The sequence below is a fragment of the Maniola hyperantus genome, chromosome 13 (assembly GCF_902806685.2).
Source record: "Maniola hyperantus chromosome 13, iAphHyp1.2, whole genome shotgun sequence".
Lineage (NCBI taxonomy): Eukaryota > Metazoa > Arthropoda > Insecta > Lepidoptera > Nymphalidae > Maniola > Maniola hyperantus.
In genome coordinates, this window is record NC_048548.1 from 7,582,289 (window position 1) to 7,604,391 (window position 22,103).

The following is a 22,103-nucleotide window of genomic DNA, read 5'->3' on the forward strand; positions in this document are numbered from 1 at the left end:
GTAGAACAAATTAAACTTTATAGGTACAGCTAGACTTTATTTTTTCATAGTTTAGCCTAATATCGAACAAATCTAAGACCGATATCCCATGTAATGTATACCTACCGAAGTGTAAAGTGGGTACCAAGACTCTAACGGCAGGTCAATCCGTTATAATAAGATCAGCACCTACTTACGGCGTATAAATTAAAGATATATCCACACATATAGTATAGAGCGGTTGGTAAGTACATGGCATATTTGGCAACTTAGCCAAGTAGGTCCGTACCAAGTTCAATGCCAAGAATCCGCTATTTCTTCCCAAATGACATCAATAAAGTTATTATTCACCACGTGTAACGTGTTTAACGCGTTTGAAAGTCGATAACAAACCATAAGTATTTCATCGCATCAACCTTATTTTATCAACAACCCTGACTATCAACGCCCATGGCATACACTTCCACATCCATTATTAAAAATTGAACCTTTATAGGTTGCGATGGAACTTTGCATATCGGTGACGCGAACTTGAAGTTTTTACCCACCCTAAAGTCGCTTAACGCGCCTAAAGAAGTTTTCACTTCAAAAATTACCATCGGCCAATTAGCATTCAGGATTCCTTTACGATTTTGGCTTTCAACAAATAACTTTAGAAGATTTCTCTTCCATGCAGATGCTTCTTCTAAAGTTCTAAAGCAACTATCTAGTTGCTTTGGTCGACAGGTAGTTTTGCTCGGAATTTCAACTACAACTGGGGTACGTAGTATAGTTTAAGGTATTTTCAGCGTAGAGTAATGTATCGTAAAAGTGAATTCTCGCCTTTATGTAGCAGGTACCTAGTTACTCTTCAGTTCTCTCGGATAGAGGCGCCATGCAATCCTATCTATTGTCAGGAAATTTACAAACTAAATAAATCGTTTTTCTCGAATAACTAATTAATTTATCAACTGTTCAGATTTTTGTAAATAGTAAATACATTATTTTGTTAATTGGATAGAGAGCTGGGCAAAAAAATAATAATTATATTTACTACAAATATGCAAAAATATGATAATGTTCTCTCTAGTAGGTATTGTTTTCGTTTAGTTCATTACTAAACATAATTTTTCAATGGAATGGCACTTTACATGGAGAAAGAACAAAACTAAAACAAAACTACGTAGCTAATTAATTAATGATACCCCACTGTATGTCATATGTCCACAGAAAAGTTTGTTTTACACGTATGACTCTTCACAGTGAAGACAATGAATCATTGCAATCGATATGTAGGTATCTAATCAGCCCCCCAATTGTGTAAGAATAACCATTTCATGGCTATCGCAATCGTCAAGAAATTCTGCCTTTTGATTGGTTGATTCGCTGTTTACATTTTTTCACAGCCAATCAAAGGGCAGAATTCTTGACGATTGCGATAGCCATGAAATGGTTATTCTTACACAATTGGGGGGCAGAGCATAGGTGTTTGCTAGTCCTACAAATCACGAACCGCGTCGCGTCCTCGTAAGGGCATCTGTGCACTCATTCGTATTCATTTTCATATAAATACGATTCGAACTGGCCGTCATACAAAACTTACATAATGCATTTGATTCGTAGTTTGACGGATCCGTATAAATACGAACTGAATTAGAGCGGTTATGCACTCATCCAATCCAAGTCTGTGAAATACGGTTAAAATAAACTCGGAACGAACTCGGATATTGCTTGAGCACTAATCCGATCTCTAATCTAAATCTGAGCTATTCAGTGGACTTCTTGGACTACTTCATACATCCGATTTGAATCCGAGGCACATCCGAGATATTCTCACGGATGACGGAGAGAACTCGGGTGACGGAGTCGGAGCTAGTAAGCACTAGCTCCGACTCCGTCACCCGAGTTAAACCATATAAATAGTTCTATGACTACTCGGAACGTATTTTCACGGATTCGGATTGGATGCAGTGCGTAATCGCCCTTAGTGCACAAACGTACCGCGTACGCACTACGCACCATGACGGGCACTATGGATCGTATTTTTACGAAAACGAATATGAATCGAATACGAATGAGTGCACAAACGCCCTTAATAGGCATTTGGCGCGCCCACTGCATGTTCAATGACCTCATTTTTAATCCAGAAATCATAATTACGATCGTTATCATCGAACACGTATCTACGGCTGACTAAGGATGTTTTGTGTGCGGCAAGTTTTTTGTCTCTGCCTAATTAGGCAGTTAAATAACAATCAACGCTGACGCTTTGTTCTACATTCAAATGGAATTTTATTGTTCTATTTTTTTTATTTTTTGCTGTATGGCTGTGTTAACACTTCCCGTAATTAACGTATGGTGCAAAAAATAGGTTTTAACTTTAATTATTTAGCGTACAGGTACAGTTGTTTGAAATTTGATAATTAACTGTTTTTTTTGTTTACGTGTTAGAAAATTCAATTTACTGGCTTACCTAAAATCGTCAAATAAAAATATACTTACTTAACTTATAATATTACAAAAACCTATAACTAAGATCGTGAGAAATAGACTTTTATATACATACCTACTTATAATATTTTAGTAGCTACACAAGATGATAAAATGTTGATTAAAACAATGAGGGTGTTTTTACCCACAGAAGAAAAAAACCTGATTAGAATTGTTCTTAAACTTTTATGGTGCTATAAATAATGAGTGAACTGTGACTCATTATAAGCAATAGGCCCTTACTACATAGTATAAGTATTGGTGGCATGGAATTTATAATGCAGAAGCCTATATATACTAACTTACATACCCCTTGTAGCATCTTTCTGAATTCAAAGCATACCGAAACTTACGCAAAATTCAAAAGTAGGTACTTATACACCCTTTTAAATCAATATTATGCGTTTGGTAAATAATAAAATTATTATTTATAGTGAGGCAACCGACCGTTTAATTTAATGGGTCCTTAAACTCGAAATTACAAGGGATTTAATCGTAAAAATATTGTTATAAAAGATCGCAAATGGTGTAGTTAGCCATAATAAAGAATGTAACGATGACTTTATATATTTTGTGGTGCAACATCTGATTTCCTGGATCACGATTTCATTTAAACGATAAAATTTTGCAGATACTCCTGAAAAAATTAAAAAGTCCGGCGTGGGATAATGTTACGTTGATATTATTCCTAATCACTATTTTAATTACCTCCTATAGTAATCTTTCTGGTTTCACTATTGCATAGTCTTTGACTTTGATTTTGACTCTTGTATATTTTAATCTTCTCTCTTTCTATAATATAAAAAAAAAAGATTCCGACGAATTGAGAACCTCCTCCTTTTTTTGAAGTCGGTTAAAAAGAAAAGCTGACTTACTGACTGACTGTCTGACTAACTGACTTATCTAGCAACACATAACTGAAACTACTGGACGATTCGGGCTGAAATTTGGCATACAGATAGCTATTATGACGTCAGACATCCGTCAAGAAGGGAATTTTTTAAAATTCAACCTCTAGGAGGTAAAATAGGAGTTTGAAATTTGTGTAGTCCACGTGGACGAAGTCGCGGGAATAAGCTAGTGTTTGTACGGTATGCTGAGGTTTATACGCGATCCCGTTAATTGTAGACATCATAGGATAATTATATTGATAGGATTAATTCATCATCTCCAATTAGGAATTAGGATCCGTTACAAAAACGTCTGACAGTTATAACCATGTTATAATACTATGAACTCAGTTTTAATGTTTCTATTTGGATAGAAATTTTTATGATTGGTTTTGAATTCCAATTTCCAATTAGCTTAAATTAATTATACTAAGGTAAGAAAAGTAAATTACCAAGACGTAGAAACGGGAACTGTCCTTTTAAAACTAGTCAATTGGTTATTCTCGTGTTATTTAAATTCTTCACCACTCATCAGTACGTATTGAAATTCTTCCAATAATTTGGTACTAGATGATGGTGGATTTAGGTTTTTTTTCTAAACACCTGGTTTTGATTTTCAGGTATAAATTTCAGGATAAAAAAGTACCCTTTATCCCGTATCCGTCTCCGGGATGCAAGCTATGTACTCGTTAAGATCGGTTGAGCGGATTGATCATTGAAAAGGTCCCAGACAAATATACTTTCGATATTATAATATTAAGTATAAGTGGGTACGAATAACTTAACGATTTCGGAGAAAATTAAATAACCAATCATAAATACTTACAATTTTTATATTGTTTTTATGAAGAGAATTACCTGCGTTCATAATTTTCAAAGTTAGGTATTGTATTTTTGCCAACTACAAGTGAATATAATATTATTACATAAAATAAGATTGATAGGCGTCTTAGAAACATTTTAAATGTGTTTAGACAGAAAACTTAGGTAAAATAAGTGAGTTTAGTAAAATAGAAGTAACGTACTACGGCCATTTTAAAAGTTTTCATGCCAAGTACCTACTTGAAATTAATTTTATTTTCATAAACTTCTAGGTATATGTACGCGGGTCGCTGTCTCTATTTAGTAGTGACCTAGTTTCAAACGACATTGAACTGAATTCACAATTTATTGCATCTTCACAATTAAAACTAAACAATAAGAAAGTTTTACAGTATCGGTTGCAACACAACCAGTTCAGAATCGCCGGATAACTGATAACATCTAAGGTAACAACCGTAACGTTGAATTATGATCATTGTCAGATTTATTTAGTGCTAATTTGAAGATATTTAAATGTTTTAGGGGCCTCGTAAATACGACAGCATGTTGATGCCTATAAATGTCTAAATCAGCCATCAGGCATGAAATAGGTAGGTAGGTACTCTTTACAAGACTTCTTTATAATTATTACCATTAACATTTTATGGGTGAATACAGGAAAGGTTTATGTTGTAAATGTGCAATTGGTTTTTTTACTTTAATTTGACAAAGTTAATAGTTTGTTTCTTTTGAAAATAGGAATAATTAAATGTGTGGACCTACCTGGCCGCACTACCCCTAACAGCGATCTCGCACTCATCCGATCCGAATCCGTGAAAATACGGATACAAAAAATATCTACGACATTATATGTTATACTCTACCATACAAAACAGGAAGGAACGTATTTTCTCGGACTCGGATCGGACGAGTGCGTAACCGCCGTAAGACACAGGTTCACCTAGTACCTAAAGCAATGTAAAAAGCCTTCAAATAAAATATTAAAACAAAATGTCATTAGACCTTTATTTAGTAGGTAGGCATAGATAGATATCGAACATAGATCTTTGTTTAATAGAATAACTGCATATGTATAACGGATATTGATTTATTTGATATATTAATTAGTATATAGATCTAAATGAAATGTATATGAAATAGTGTTATTCTAGTAACTGTTTCAACTTTCATGATGGTAATTTGGAACCTTTTGTTGAACGTGATACTTTGATTAGCAGCAACTACATATTAGGTATTATCTTGTTAGCACGTTTCTTCAAAACATCAAACAAACAAACTGAAAGTTATTGTATTATGATTTATGACACGTATCAAAAAAAATAAAGTCTTGAAATGCTTCGTGGAACCTACTAAATTAGTAATATAGAGCCATTATTGACTACATACAATACTATTAACTACGGCATAGAGTGAAGCTCGTTCTTTTAACTGACTTTTCAGATGCTACTGAAAAATTATATACTTGTTACAGTAATTCAGATATTATATTACGAACAAAGTAGATACCTATATAGTTTAGTTATTCGTGGAAAAATATCAGTTGCAGACCTAATATAACTAAATACATAAGTGGTCTCTAAATATAAAAGCCAATGCATTATTTATAAATTGTAAAAATTGTTAGACGTTTTTAAGTGTGCGAGGGAAAAAAAGGAAAGGAAAAAAAGGGTAAAAGGGAATGTACCTAATAAAAAGTCTTCGGGTAACAACATCGCTACATTTTTTCTACCTTTTTGTAAATGTGGCAATAACTTCTTTATTTATGGAATGGTTAAAATAACTAAGTTCTCGTACCGAGCTTATTTTTAACCAAGCTTAAAGCGTACCTACGCTTTGCAGCGGGATTTGTTCGTCATATTTGAATTACATTACTTACATATTATCGTAGGTATCATTATTAATACTCTAGATAATGCCGGCGACTTCATCTGCGTGGATTTAGGTTTTTAAAATCTGGAGGGAACTCATTTACTTGAAGTGCCTCTCACCTGAGACACCAAAGTTAGGTACCTATATTCTGGAAATGAAATAAAAACAAAAGGGTTTGTTTTCAGTCGTGATAAATGACTTGTTTCTTTTTTCTCGTCCCTATCTGTTTTTGTATTTTTACTTAGGTATGTAGGTACCTATTTTTATTTTCAAATCGATCTTTTCTGGTCCTGGAATACTTGAATATCAATAGGCATGCCTCATGAAGTCATCGTTCGTAATAACTGACACGGCTGCATGGAAATCGTGATCAGCCGTGAAAATTACGGTATCCTATGACTATGAGGTGTCAAGGTACGACGTATGAAATGCAAGGAAAATGTTTGTATATTTTTTGTAATCCTGCATGTATTTTACCTACTTACGAATAGGTGTACGCGACAGGTCGAGATGGCAAGCGGGGAAGGGAACGCTTCGCCAAACCCGCTCAGCCCCCGCGCTAACCCGGTGCGGGCGAGTTCGGGTGACGTGCGGGTGTGCGAGGCGGCCCTCGCCTCATATCCCGATTACCATCTCAACCTAACATGAGCTATAACATCTAATACTAGAAAAATTTCATCATGGTGTTATTCAAGGCACGAATTAACAAATTACTGAAAAACTGGCAACGCATTGGCAATTGCTCTGGTACTGCAAAATAGTTATGGGTGGCAATATAATTACTTATCATCAGCTGACTTCATTTGCTCGCCATTTAAATTTTAAAAAGCAGCGGTTGACTATACATACTATATATGTATGTATATTTACTATGTTATAAGCTGTATGATATAAGTATGTCTTCTTTTATTTTTGACACTAAATAAAAAACCCAGCCAAGTGCGAGTTAGACTCGCGCACCGAGGGTTCCGTACTACAGTCGTATTTTTTCGACATTTTGCACGATAAATCAAAAACTATTTAGGCATAAAAATAAATAAAAATCTGTTTTAGAATGTACAGGTAAAGCCCTTTCATATGATGCCCCCACTTGATATAGTAATCTTACTATGAAAGATGAAAATACTAATTATTTTTTCATGACACATTTTAATTTCTTTTGTGATGTAAGTACAAATTCACGATTTTCAGATTTTCCCCCTAATGTCTGCTATAAGACCTACCTACCTGCTAAATTTCATGATTCTAGGTCAACGGGAAGTACCCTGTAGGTTTCTTGACAGACAGACAGACAGACAGACAGACAAACAGACAACGAAGTGAACCTATAAGGGTTCCGTTTTTCCTTTTGAGGTACGGAAGCTTAAAAATCACTAGGAAGATACCTATTAGGTACGTTAGCTGTTGGTAGACGTATATCATTCCGTAAAACAGCTTCCTCAGTCACTCAACCATTTAATCGTACTTCACAGAATAATCAGAATAATTACAAAATTCATGAATGTTAATGTTTGCAAGTAGTTTTTTTTTATAATAGTAAGTATGTACTACTAAATACTAAATCCTATAATATCCTAATACCTACTGATAATATTACTTATAATATTTATGTAATTGTTATTAAAGTTTGTATGTTTATTACTCCTTCACGCCACAATCATCATCATCATGACTATCCCATCGCCGGCCCATTACTGAGCACGGGTCTCCTCTCAGAATGAGAAGGGTTTAGGCCATAGTCCACCACGCTGGTCCAGTGCGGATTGGCAGACTTCACACACCTTTGAGAACATTATGGAAAACTCTCAGGCAGTTTCAGTGCAGATAACTATTATGACGTAGGCATCCGCTAAGAAAGAATTTTTGAAAATTCAACCTCTAAGGGGGGTAAAATAGGGGTTTGAAATTTGTGTTGTCCACGCGGACAAAGTCACGGGCATAAGCTAGTTATTAATATGACTATAAACAGTTTAAAAAAATCCTGAGTATCCAGGAAAATCAAAGAGTTCCCACGGGATCTTTATAGACTTAAATCCGCGCAGACGAAGTCGCGATTATCATAATATCTGGTTAATCATAACTTAATCTACAATTTTTTTCTAAATAAAAATGCAATATAATTATTGACATCCGGTGTAGAGCAATAATTCCATCATTTAATTTATTATGCATCATATACCTACCTCTTTTATATTATAATTTGCTACAATTAAGCGTCAACAAATTATTAGCCTTTGATGCCATCACGTAGTAAGAAATATTGAATAAAAACTCTTGTATTTTTATTTTTTTATTTTTAGGCTTAGCATACTCAGCAGCAGCAGCATATTAGGTGTAGATAATCCGTTTTACTGTTTGTTCAATAACAATATTATTATAACCTAGGTGCTAGACTGAGTAGGGAGAGAAGCTAAACTTTTGTTGGAAAATCAGAAGAAAATCTTCCTTCATTTGTACCTAATCCATACTAATATTACAAACGTGACAGTCTGTCTGTCTGTCAGCTGTCTGTCTGTGCTGTCTGTCTGTCTGGTACAGAGTTTTGGTTGATGTTTTGTATCTACAGAGTTAGCTTATCTAGGTTCATCCCGCAGACTGACATAAGCTACTTTTTATTCCGGAAAATCAAAGAGTTCCCATGCTATTTTTAAAAAGCTTGTAAGCTTTAAAAAGTCGTGGACACCATCTAGTGAGTTACTAAAGTTTTGTGAAAATCTGTTTAAAAAAATTAAAAAGCACCATCAATCGCAACCAACCTATAATTGGATTTTCGTCCGTCTTTTTCCATCGATTAATTAATTATTCAGTTATTAAAATATCTCAGAATCCTTCCAGTGACATACTTCTTTTTGCTTCTGGGTTTGTTTAATATATAAGTGGATAATCACTGAGCAATTAAACAATATGCTTTAGGTATTCTTTATACGATTATAAACGAGAAGCCTTGACCGTGAACGTGCCAGTAGTATTGAGTAATGAATATAATTTGAAACGGTATCCGATTTGTAATGTAGATACCTACTTATTTTTTTATTTATACGATTTTTCTTTTTAAAGTTTAGTTTGGCGCCGTTTGAAGTTTTACATAAAAATCTCAAAATCTTAAACTCAGCTGATATTTAGGAAAATAAAAAATGATAATGTTTTCGAAACAACGTTGCGTTGTTAGGAAGTTACAAACCTAAGTACTAATTAAAAATGAAAATGCACAGAGCATTGATAAATAAACATTATGATAAAAAAAACCCTATTACGTCTTATAACTAGTTATTACAGCAAATTGAGTTTTAAAGTCCATAATTAGCGAGCATCTCACATTCTTCAGTAGTCAACTAGGGCGGGAATAGGCTAACCACTCATAAACGGGTTCTACAGGAATATTACATTACCTCCCTTGTGAATCAATTGCATGTCTTGCCCACTCTGTAGCTAGTCTGTAATCTTCATAGCACTTTGTAGTTTGTTTAGTTTAAACAATGCGATAGCATTTGTCTTATTTTGCAACCCAATTATGTTTTATTCTGTATACTCTCTGCTACAACTCTGCAAATTAGGTAAGCACTACTTTTATTTTCAGAGGCAATTACTACCTACTTATTTATATTGTGCAATTACTTACTTTGATGAACCTACCTATCTAGGTACTTATCTTCTGCTGAGCCTGTTTGGAAAGAAATTACTAAAAGGCATAATATTATTTTTAAATGATAGAGCGAAGTACAGGACGTGTAGTTCTGTACTTTTACGTTCTACCTAAGGTAAAAGTATTTTGTGTTTGTTTGTGTATGTTACCATTTCCTCAACTTGACTTTGCATTAGTTACGAGTAATAGGTACACTTGACTGTAAATGACGCTCCTGCCAGCCTATGTAAATAAAAGTATCACCTTATATCATAACAGTATCATCACCTTACGGTAATTATATAGACATATTTTACAGATATTTTAGGCCACAAATTATTTTTCTTTTGAAAATTCCCACGTTTTATGGCGATAACTCGAAAACTTTTTGCAGTTAACCGCTTTTTAGGGTTCCGTACCTCAAAAGGAAAAATGGAACCCTAAACTAATAATTTTCAATATTCGAAGTAAGATAACTATATCAAGTGTGGTATCATATGAAAGGGCTTCACCTGCGCATTCTAAGACAGATTTTTATTTATTTTTGTGCATCATAGTTTTTGAATTATCCTGCAAAATGTCGAAAAAATACGACTGTAGTACGGAACCCTCATTGCGCGAGCCTGACTCGCACTTGGCCGGTTTTTTACAAATAGCGCGGCAGAAGGTATGGTTCTTAAGGTTATTCTCATTAAAATACGAAATATTATTGCTTCACATTACGCAAAGGGCCTAGAATAGTTGTGTGCCGACAAAGATCCCGTTTTATATTTTTACATCTGCGTCTAGCTGGTTTCAATCAAACACCGAGCACAAGAATGCAGTTCTCACCACAGCTGGAAAGGGAATCTTGAACCTGTTTCACCTGCACCCTTCAACAAGTCGCAATAAAGTATCCTCTCGACTTATGCAATTTTACTCTCGCTAGCCCTTGGGCCTTATTAAAGAGCCCATACGTCACTTATAGAGAGAGCCAGCGCGTGCCAGACCTTCATTATTGTATAAAAGCTGAAAGCTTAAACTTTAGTTTAAGGGTGTATGGCAGGCGGTTGCTACGACACTAAGTGTCTGGCAATGCATGACGTGATTTCTAATACTATTCCGAACGAAATATAAAAAAAAACGTTGGCGTAAGTTTTTTACACCTTTATTACCTGTAATCTCCCAAAGCCACCATGACCCAAACAAACGTTCCTTCCGGTGTTGGGGACAATATGCAGAGAGACTTTCAGCTTTAAAATAACGAAGGTCTGGCATGGGCGGGCTCTTAGTCCATAAAGGCTATAAATAAGGATCGAACTCGACTCGGCCTTACTTTATTTACATTTTAAAGAGCTGACAAATGAAATACGAGATCGAATCGCGTATATTTGCCTTTAGAAATAAGAAAGGATCATACAATTTTGATTTAGGTAGGTATGTTGAAAGTACTTTGTTATTGAACCATAAAATACTTTAAATTATTGAGAAGGATTATAATTAAAATTACTTTTACGAGCTATAAATAATTGGATTCGTGGTTGACCGTCATTAAAGCAAACGCTAAGAGTATAATAGGTATTGTTATTACTTATTAATATTATACCTACCTACCTACTAAGTTTAGAATCAAAATGAACTAAATAAACAAAGGAACGAAGGAAACCGGCTAAGTACCTACCTAATTGTAAGAACATTAATAAGTCCAGTAAAAATAATTAATACCTAAGTAATGTACGGTCTACCTATTCGTACTCAGAGGCAGATCAGAGGTAATATCATAAGCACATTCATAAAAATTGCTGACGTAGAGTTCGTGGATGTAGGTAGGTATCAAAGACCAGTAATCCGGAGACTAAGTAGGTATACGTATTACTACTCACTAACCCGATAGTATAATTTTTAAATAGGTACAATTAATTATATGAGTTTGATACAGGAGATAATGTCTCCTACCTATAGACAAATCAATAGCAGACGACTCCGATGTCCGATGATAATAATTATGAATGAAAACCCCGCTGTTCATATTACTCATTTCAATTGTGCTATTTGCTTCGGAAACAAAATATGATTTTGATTACACCGTTATTCCTAAAGGTTATCTTACGCTAAAGTAGCAATTTACTGTTTTTTTGTTTTTTTTCAACTTTTTAACTTCTTTGCCGAGATAAAACAGTGCTCTTAGAATTAGAATATTATGATTGGATAGTCTGCCGACGATTCTTGCTCCATTTTAAATAATTTATTGTACCATGCAGCTCTGTAACATGTGTTGCTCCTGGTATCAATTCCCATTTGCATATAAAATCATTGATGGCTATCTATAAAGCTTCATCGAATTTGTTTACACTCGATCACAGTTTAGAGAAAACATAGGTAGGACTAGGTACACACGCTGCTCTTAGCATTTGTGTAAGCCGCGATATGATCGCTCATCGCTTTACAGAACTTGGGATAAAGGCTTTGGTTTCCTCATTTGGTCGCTTGTATCGGAATTTACCAACGTTACACATTGCACCCTGTTGAAAGCTATTTAGTGAGGAGCTGGCAAATCATGCTAAACGTAACAAGTCCCAAAACATGATGTTTCATGTTTTGTGACTGTACTGTTGTACAGGAGCAATGCCTGCAAGAGGATCCAACCAATAGGTTTGATTAGGTAGCAATATGTTCAAAAGATAGTGATCTGTGTTTGGCAGATAGTGCATCTGCCAAACGAGAAGCCTACAGCGTCTCCAGCGACACTCCTGAAGTCCTCGCTGACCTGGGTAGCCCGCTCGGCTGACTGAAGTGATAGGTTGCGCGGCGGGAGGCCACACAAGCGGTCTCACGTACAACGGACAACTAAGTACATCTAAGTGCGGAAAAGAAACCCAGGATAAAGAAGAAAAAGAGAGGTCTTAAAATACCAGATCGCAGATGCTAAAAAAATGATATTATGTGTTGCCCTTTTACGTTCCAAATAATTAGAAATTAACAATAAGATGGAGCACTGCACACTGCTTTGTTTAAAAAATACACTCATATTTTACGCGTTTCGCTAAAGACTCGTACATGGCATCCCGCTGTGTGATAGAATATATCGATGAGAGTATTCAAAGATAGCAGTATAATTTTATGAAATAAAGATAAAACAACCAAAAAGACAACATTTTGCAAAGGGTTTGTATGAAAGCTATCCAACAACAACTAAATTGCTTACTTATACTCGTACCTATAGATACCCCATTGATGTTGGAAGGCCATATTATACCCAGTATCCTATTATCTACTATTTTAGTACACTTTCTTTAATATTATAAATAATAGTTACGGAAGTGTGTCTGTCTGTCCGTCTATCTGCTAGTTTTTCACGACCCATCTGTTTAACCATTTTTCACGAAATTTGTTACAGATATAACTTGAGTCCCAGGAAAGGATATTGTGTTACTTTTTGTTTCGGAAAATGAAAGAGTTTCTACGGGATTCTTAAAAAACTTAAATCCACGTGAACGAAGTCGTGAGCATCATCTAATTAGCACAGAGATATCTTGCATCCTGGGCATAGGTTACTTTTTATCGTGGAAAATCAAAGAGTTCGCACGGGATTTCAAAAACAAATCCACGCGGACGAAGTCGCGGATATCATCTACATATTATAACATAATTCCTGAAAAATTATTAAATGTATAATGTACCTAGTTCAAGTGTACCCATACATTATGAATGTTAAAACAGGATTGTATTGTATCATCGCTGGGACAAATTATAATTATTATCGTAGCCAGTATATCTTTTGTTCTTTTTTTCACAACTTCAGCTTGTATTTATTCGTGGCAATGAACTAGGTGCGTGGTCGATTTGTTCTTATGAAGACTGACTGGTTATTCACATGTGACCTTTAGAAAAATGCCTGAGGAATTACCGAGAACGAGATGATTTGGTACAGATGGGCCCTTAATGTGCCTATTCGATTCTTAAAGCCATTTTTCTGCTGTGTTGTGCTCTTTTTAGATCCTTTAGGTTAATTAAACTGTCATTTTGTAAGCGTTAAAATTATTGACTACAGCAATTTTCAATTACTTTTAGAATTTTTAATTTATCAAACATTAAAGAGCCATTAATTTTCATATCGCGACAATTTCGTGATGATTTTTTCATACCATGAATAAATAAATAGGCTTTCATTGATCCTATAGAGAAAATTTTCTTTTTCTTTTTCTTTCATTAAATTATGGTTAAGGAAATATTTATTTCACCGTTTATGATAGGTATAATATTTCCTCTTATCTATTTTTTTAATGATAACCTATAATATACTTAAAATATTATAAATTATATATTTATATATTTGTACCAAACGCACCCAAAAGCCTTGTACGGCACGGCAATTGCCATGCCACGAATTGAAATAAATGCTGTACGCGGCAGAAAATAATATTGTACATCGTCCTTTAGAAAAAGATAGTGGTTTCGTAAAGACTGATAAAACGACACATAGGTATGAGTGATAGAGAAAACGCTTTACAAACCCGAAATCTTATTCTGAAAGTCGATGTTCAATATTTCTTGCCGGCTACTGTAACTTAATATGCACCTATAATAGAATAGAAATGGCGCTTGCAAGGAGTGATACCGAAGGATCCCCTATAGTCAGTAGTGTCGTACCACCAGTAGGCGCAAGCCTTAAAGGTGTGTTGACTGAAACTGGATATGATTGCGGGTGAAACAGAACATGTATTACTCCACCACCACTCCACCACTCACATTATTAAGAAATTATTTCAAAAAAGAATTCAATAACTTTATTGGTCTCTTCAATTCCGCTGGTCTACAGATTAATCAAAGTGCACCGAGGTAAATCATAAAGACGGTCAAGTGTGAGTTGGACTCGCACACGGAAGGGTTTCGTTCGTACGAGAAATAATACTTTTTATTTTATTTTTATTTTTCATGGCGGCCATTTTGAATTTTTTTTCAACATTTGTTGTTATAGCGGCAATAGAAATAGGTACCTATACATTCTGTGAAAATTTCAACTATCTATTACGGTTTACAAAATATTTACCGCCCGCTGACAGACAGACGGACGGACGGAAAGGGGAGTCTTAGTAATAGGGTTCCTTTGGCACCCTTTGGGTACGGATCCCAATGCAGGCCTCTTAGGAGGTAGGTAGGAGGTAGGTACCTATTTTGTACAAAGTTATTTAAGTACCAAGAGCAAAACACATTCGCTCGCGATCATACCGATGATTCATTCGAAGCATTATAAACCTAAATTATTACATGAAACATAACTCAGTAGTGTGTAAATTATGACACGATATGCATAACTAAGCAAAGATTTGTCTGAATTTAATTGTATGTTATTCGTTTGTAGCTCTCGTGAATAATTGCCTGAGTATTGCTTGGATTTATTATTATAATAATCCCCGAACTTGAAAGTGAAATTTACGGACGTTGCGACTTGTGTGCCCGGATAAAGTCCGTAATATGAAATTCAAAACGTTACTTACATGCCAATAGTTATACGTGACAGGTCGAGATGGTAACACCATGGCCACTCGTCTCCGTGAAATGCAAAAACATAAGGAAAGGGTCAAGTACTAAAATAAGAATAAGTAGGTATACTTACCTTTTCTATGCCTACCTTCAAAATAAAACATACATCAAAAGCAGTCGTCATAACACCACTTTGTCCCCATCAAGTCGTGAATGTCGTTAATCGTGAATGCATTTGGCAAATTATTCGATAATACGTACAAGGTAAATGGAGGTTGTTGACTGTACTTATAAACGATCTTGACCTTTGACTTTCATACAATAACAGCTTTTTACAAGATCCGATCCGATATCGGTAACAACGGACACACGACTACTTGCCAATTCAATAATAGATTAATTGTTATTTTCTATGATCTACAGAAAATAAAAAATGTATTAATGAATTGAAAAATCTATTGTCATCCAAACCACGCATAGGTACCTATAATATCTGTAAAATTAAAATTAAATCAGACAAGACACAGAAAATTACGAATTTCGACGGATATAATATTATACGAACAAGTCAAGTTAATAAAAAGCTCATAGTTTTAATTTAACAACACAGAAAATTCAGCACAGCTCTTTCAGTTTTCAGATAAAACTCTACCTAATGATGACGCAGTAGACGTGACGAAAGTGCTACAATGAAAATGAAGATTCCAGTAAGAAGATCTTGTATATCGCTAATAGTCCTGTCTGCATTAGTTGAAACAATAAGAGCAAACGAAAATGGTACGTAACCTATATTTTTATTATCTGGTCCATTTATTGGTTGAAATTAATTCTTTGATCCTAAAAACGTTAGGTACCTAAATAAAAATTGTTTTACGGTAAAAATTAATAAAGTTACAGGAGTTTACTAGTTTTCAAAGCTAGCACTGTCCATCTTGAAAATAGCTCACTTCTGGCTGTCTAATATGATTTTTTTATCGATTACATTACAAGTTAACCCTTGACTGCGATCTCACCGTCTGAAGTGATGATGCAGTCTAAAATGGAAAATGGCCCACTTGGAAGGGGTATGAAAGTTTTTTTAAAACCAATGCCCCTTATCGTTTTCTGCACGGCATCGTACCGGAACGCTAAATCGCTTGACGGTACAGCTATACTGGTAGGGTGGTACCTAGCCACAACCGAAGCCTCCCAGCAGACCAGACTAGAGTAAATTTAGAGATTATTAATTCCCAAATTGGCCCTGCTAGGAATCGAACCCGGGACCTCCCATTTATAAAATATAAATAAAAAACAGGCACTAGAAATTTAATGTCGGTCCCACAGACGGAAGCGGGTAGGTACGTATGGGTACGTATTATATAAATTTTTATGCGGGAACAGGAAGGCTAAAACCAAAATCCGGTCATAGATGTTTTGTTAGAGTTCTTCTATCTACGTTCTAGGTTAGGTGACTTGTTCACTAAATTGACCCGTCCAGTATGGTCTGGAAAGTGCGAATTATGACATGATCTCATTATCATTATTAGTTATTGATTTTTTTGCAGAAACTTCAACTGCAGAGGGTCGAATAGGTCGAGTCAGTGGACGAATTGTAAAACTATATTCTGGCTATAAACCCGACCCAGTTTTATGCATTGAAGAAGGGTTTAAAGCAGATCCTGTACAATGTTCTACATTCTATCGGTGCGTGAAATCATCTAGAGGGAAATTTACAATTTTCAAGGTGAGTTAGTTTTTTTACTCCTTTTCTAATTGAATAATTTGAAAAATTTACATCAACGATTGATATTTAAAATTTCAGTTTCAATGTGGACCGGGTACTGTTTATGATCCCGAAACGGAAGTTTGCAACCACCCTAGCAATACGAAGCGATCTGAGTGTGGCGGCATAAGATTGCAGGTTGAACAAGACAATGAAAATGAGAATGACATAGACCAACATGAACTGCCATCACCTATAAGTACAATAGTACCTGTATACACGAGTGCAGCAAATAATATTACAGGATATACTACTTATAAAGCTCCTACACTAAATAATTCAGGTGTATTTATACCATCAACGGAAAATGGGTACATATTTGCTATAACTTCCTCAACTCCTTACCACATAGAATCGACCCCACAAAAAGTTCAAGATATCAATCATAACCAAATCATTTATCCTTGGACTAAAAATTCGACTAAACCAAAAATCACTACATCGACTATATTACCTATTTTAGAAAAAAATCAGCCCTGCACCTCTGATGGATTTATGGGAGATAGTGAGAACTGTAAAAAATTCTATCGCTGTGTCAGCAATTTACGAGGGGGATTTATACGTTATGAATTTCTATGTAGTGATCCCACAGTTTGGGACGACCACATGCAAAGTTGTAACCATCCTTGGGCCGTTCGAAGCAGACGTTGTGGTCGTGGTGGCATAAGCGACAACAATTATACACAAATATCACATTTAACAAATAACATGGCATCAGAACAGACGAGTGTAAGTTACGGCAATAAAATTCCTGAAGCACAGAACCAAGAAAGTGTACAAAAAGAACCTCTACCCAATTACGGAAATGGATTAAATAATGAAGATGAATATAATCTAGACAAAAATCATATAAGTTACGGATCTCCTATGGATAATTACCCAACAACGCACAGCAACGACAGAAGAACAGAAGCAAATGTTCAAATTGACGATATAAATAATTACATTAATTTTGGTCAAAAGACTACTATACAATCCACATATTCTACAAATAAATTAGCCGAAAATAGTGTCACACAACTTACTGAAATTAGACAAAATTTTATTTGTACGCAGAGTGGTTTTGTTGGTGATTATATTGATTGTAAAAAGTTTTATAGATGTGTCGAAAATGGTAAGGGAAGCTTTACAAAATACGAGTTTTCATGTAGTCAGGGTACAGTTTGGGACAAGAAACTGGAAGCGTGTAATTATGCTTGGGCTGTAAAAGAATGTGGTGGTGCATCAGCAGGTGATAGTTTAAAAACAACTGATAGCCTCATATCAAAAACAAGTACGACTGCTACAGTTTTTAGTGAAAACATTGACAGTGGTTATATTAATCATTCAAACCAAGAACATGAACCTCCAAGCACTATAACAGTTAGTACACCTGTATCTTTAATATCAACAACTGCAGCTTCTAATCAAATAGGGAAAGAATGTACAGTAACAGGTTTTGTTGGAGATAAAAATGATTGTAAGAAATTTTATAGATGTGTCGATAATGGAAGAGGTACATTTACTAAATATGAATATGAGTGTGGCGATGGAACTCTATGGGATCAAAATATTAAAGCATGTAATCACGCTCGGGCGGTTTATTCTTGCAATTCACTTTCATCAAATAACACAATGCATATGAGTGACACTACCGCTAAAACGCAAACTACACCATTTTTGATTCAGTCAGAAAAATTACAAGATGCTTATGGACTTCAACTAGATGCAGCAAAATTGCAAGATGCTTATGGACCTCAACAAGATGCAGCAAAATTGCAAGATGCTTATGGACCTCAACAAGATGCGGAAAAATTACAAGATGTTTATGGACCTCAACTAGATGCAGCAACATTGCAAGATGCTTATGGACCTCAACAAGATGCAGCATCAACGAACTCTGAAATAAATTTGTTTAAAACGACATTAGCACCAAAAATAAATCAAAAAAATGATTGTGAGTCAACAGGATTTAGAGGCGATACTAATGATTGTAAGAAGTTTTACAGATGCGTCAGTAATGGGCAAACTGGTTTTATTAAATATGAATTTTCTTGTGGTGAAGGCACTGTTTGGGATCCTGAAATTGAAGCTTGCAATCATGCCTGGGCAGTGAAGCACTGTGGAAGTAGTGCTCCCTTAAAAAATGAAGTTACCTCAAGCCCTATATATAATACACCTTCGTCTACAAATGTTCATGATTTCGGAGTTACTACAGTTATTTCATCTATACCAACCGCCACATCACAAAAAGAAATTGGTGACTACGATTCTGGTTACGCTCAACATCCAAATGAATCAACAAAGACACCTATTGTTAATCTGGAAACAACGACATCAAAGCAAACTCTTAGACAAACAAGTATCTGTCAGATGACTGGGTTTATAGGTGATTTTATTAACTGTAACAAGTTCTACAGATGTGTAGATAACGGAAACGGTGGTTTCATTCAGCATGAGTTTTCATGTGGAGAAGGTACTGTTTGGGATCCAGAAATAGAAGCTTGCAACCATGCTTGGGCAGTCCAACGTTGTGGAGGTAGTATTACTTCTAAAAAAAAGCCTTTAACAAGTTCTAGCACTAATTTAAATGTCGTAGAATCAAGTAATGGATATGTAACGAATAATTATATGGATAGACATAATAACTCCAAATTCGTGGAAACAACAACATTATCAAGTTCTACAGCCACGTTAATAACTGTTACGAAAACTAGAAACGACTGTAAATCAAGTGGATTTATAGGTGATAATAGTGATTGTCAGAAATTCTATAGGTGCGTGGACAATGGTAATGGAGGTTTTGTCAAACATGAGTTTATGTGTGGTGAAGGAACTGTTTGGGATAGTAAAATTGAAGCATGCAATCATAAATGGGCTGTCGAAAAATGTGGAGGTGATTCTCACAACGAATTTGTAGAAACAACGACTCATTCATCACAATCTACAAGCCCAGTAACAGAATCAGTAGCTACATCGACGGTTTCTATTTCTGTTACTTATTCGTCATCAACTACGTCAACAACAACATCAATAAATCCTTTACCTCCTTATGAAGATATGGTATGTAGTTCAGAAGGATATTTCGCAAATCCTAATGATTGCAAGAAATTTTATCGTTGTGTTAACGAAGATAAAGATGAATATACTAAATATGAGTTTTCTTGTGCGGAAGGCACAGCTTGGGATGTTAAAATCCAGTCGTGCAATTACATGTCTGAAGTTGAGGCCTGTCATTCAAATCAACATTCAATTAATACTACAGAAACAAAACCAGTACATGATGAACAAGTAATGGAATCTGATACTTCAGAAAGTACAACATCAACATCAACAACGGCAGCATCTACAACTACATCACCTGCAACTTTAGATTCTACAACTTCGTCATCTACAACTTCTACATCTACAACCTTAGCATCTACAACTAAAAATCCAAAACCTGTAGGACAAAACACTTGCAATGATGAAGGTTATTTTGGTGATACCAACGATTGTAACAAATTTTATAGATGTGTTTATGAAAATGACGGAAAGTATACAAAGTATGATTTTACTTGTGGAGATGGTACAATTTGGGATCAAGACATTACCACCTGCAATCATCCACGCGATGTTAAAACACCCTCATGCAAGTCTGGAACTGAAAGCACTGCGCCCATAAGTACAAGTTCGACAACAAAGAGACCACAACAGACAACAACAGATAATAATGAGAGTCCTTCGGCTATTACTACGGATAAGCCTACGACGAGTGATGTAGCTGCTGATAAAAATGACACAAACTCAAACTGTAGCAACAGTACAACTGAAAATCCTAATAGTGAAAACTTCAATTGTTCTAAAGCTGGATTTTATGCAGATCAAAGTAACTGTAAAAAGTTTTATAGATGTGTTGATTGGGAAAATAATGGCAAAAAGTTTTCAGTATATCACTTTGAATGTGCTGATGGCACAATATGGGATCCAGCTCTTGAAACCTGCAACCACGAAGATTCTGTATATCCACCTCGCAATTGTAATAGTACACAACAGCAAAACGAAAGTACATCAGTAACATCTACAACTACAGAACAAATATCTACTATCAATCAAACTGAATCAACAACTACTACATCTAAACCTACTAAAACTACAACACAATCCACAACTACCAGTGAATATTCATCAACTCAAACTACACAGACATCACCAACTGAAAAGCCAACAACTCAATTAACGCAGTCATCAACCACACAGTCAACAACAACTGAAGAGCCAACAACAAAGTCATCTACAACTGAAGAGTCAACAACACAAACTTCCACAACGCAGTCATCAACAACTAATGAATCAACAACACAGACTTCCACAACGCCGTTATCAACAACTGATGAATCAACAACACAAACTTCCACAACGCAGTCATCAACAACAGAAGAGCCAACAACAAAGTCATCTACAACTGAAGAGTCAACAACACAAACTTCCACAACGCAGTCATCAACAACTGATGAATCAACAACACAATCATCAACAACTGATGAATCAACAACACAAACTTCCACGACGCAGTCATCAACAACTGATGAATCCACAACACAGACTTCCACAACACAGTCATCCACAACTGATGAATCAACAACACAAACTTCCACAACGCAGTCATCAACAACTGATGAATCAACAACACAAACTTCCACAACGCAGTCATCAACAACTGATGAATCAACAACACAAACTTCCACAACGCAGTCATCAACAACTGATGAATCAACAACACAAACTTCCACAACACAGTCATCAACAACTGACGAGTCAACAACACAGTCGTCAACTACTAAAGAGCCCACAACAGAAGAGTCAACAACATCAACAACGGAAAATAACCAAGAGTCAACTACAGAAACTTCGACTAAAAAAGAATGTCCCGACACCGCTGATGATCAATCTTTATATGTGTGCCCTACATCATTCAAAAGACATCCTAAGTATTGTAATTTATTCTATCAATGCACCGAAGATGATACCAGTCATGAGATAAAAATAGCGGTATTCAATTGTCCAAACAATACTATTTATGATGAAAGTAAAATTAAATGTGTGGCAGAAAACAATAGCAGCAAAAAGTGTAATGGACAAATATCACAAAAACACACTGTAAAACAACTAGGTGCTACCCAAAATGACCCGGTAATTTTTTATGATTTTCATTGTTTATAGCTATGGTATAGTTTGTGACTTTGTTACAGTATTTCACTTAATTATG

The 22,103-nt window shown here is 35.3% G+C and overlaps 1 protein-coding gene across 2 annotated transcripts in view; it reads left to right on the top strand.

Moving 5' to 3' along the window:
• Positions 1 to 22,103, top strand: part of Mur89F (Mucin related 89F) — a 31,277-nt gene that overhangs the window by 8,571 nt on the left and 603 nt on the right. The window contains exons 1-4 of one of the 2 annotated variants that reach the window (XM_069502458.1): positions 9,469 to 9,583; positions 15,748 to 15,891; positions 16,659 to 16,837; positions 16,916 to 22,027. In XM_069502458.1, the coding sequence (XP_069358559.1) occupies positions 15,804 to 15,891; positions 16,659 to 16,837; positions 16,916 to 22,027 (5,379 nt within the window). In that variant the 5' untranslated portion in view covers positions 9,469 to 9,583; positions 15,748 to 15,803. Of the gene's footprint in view, positions 1 to 9,468; positions 9,584 to 15,747; positions 15,892 to 16,658; positions 16,838 to 16,915; positions 22,028 to 22,103 lie in introns of those variants that run through there. The other variant, XM_034974935.1, reaches the window with a different exon arrangement.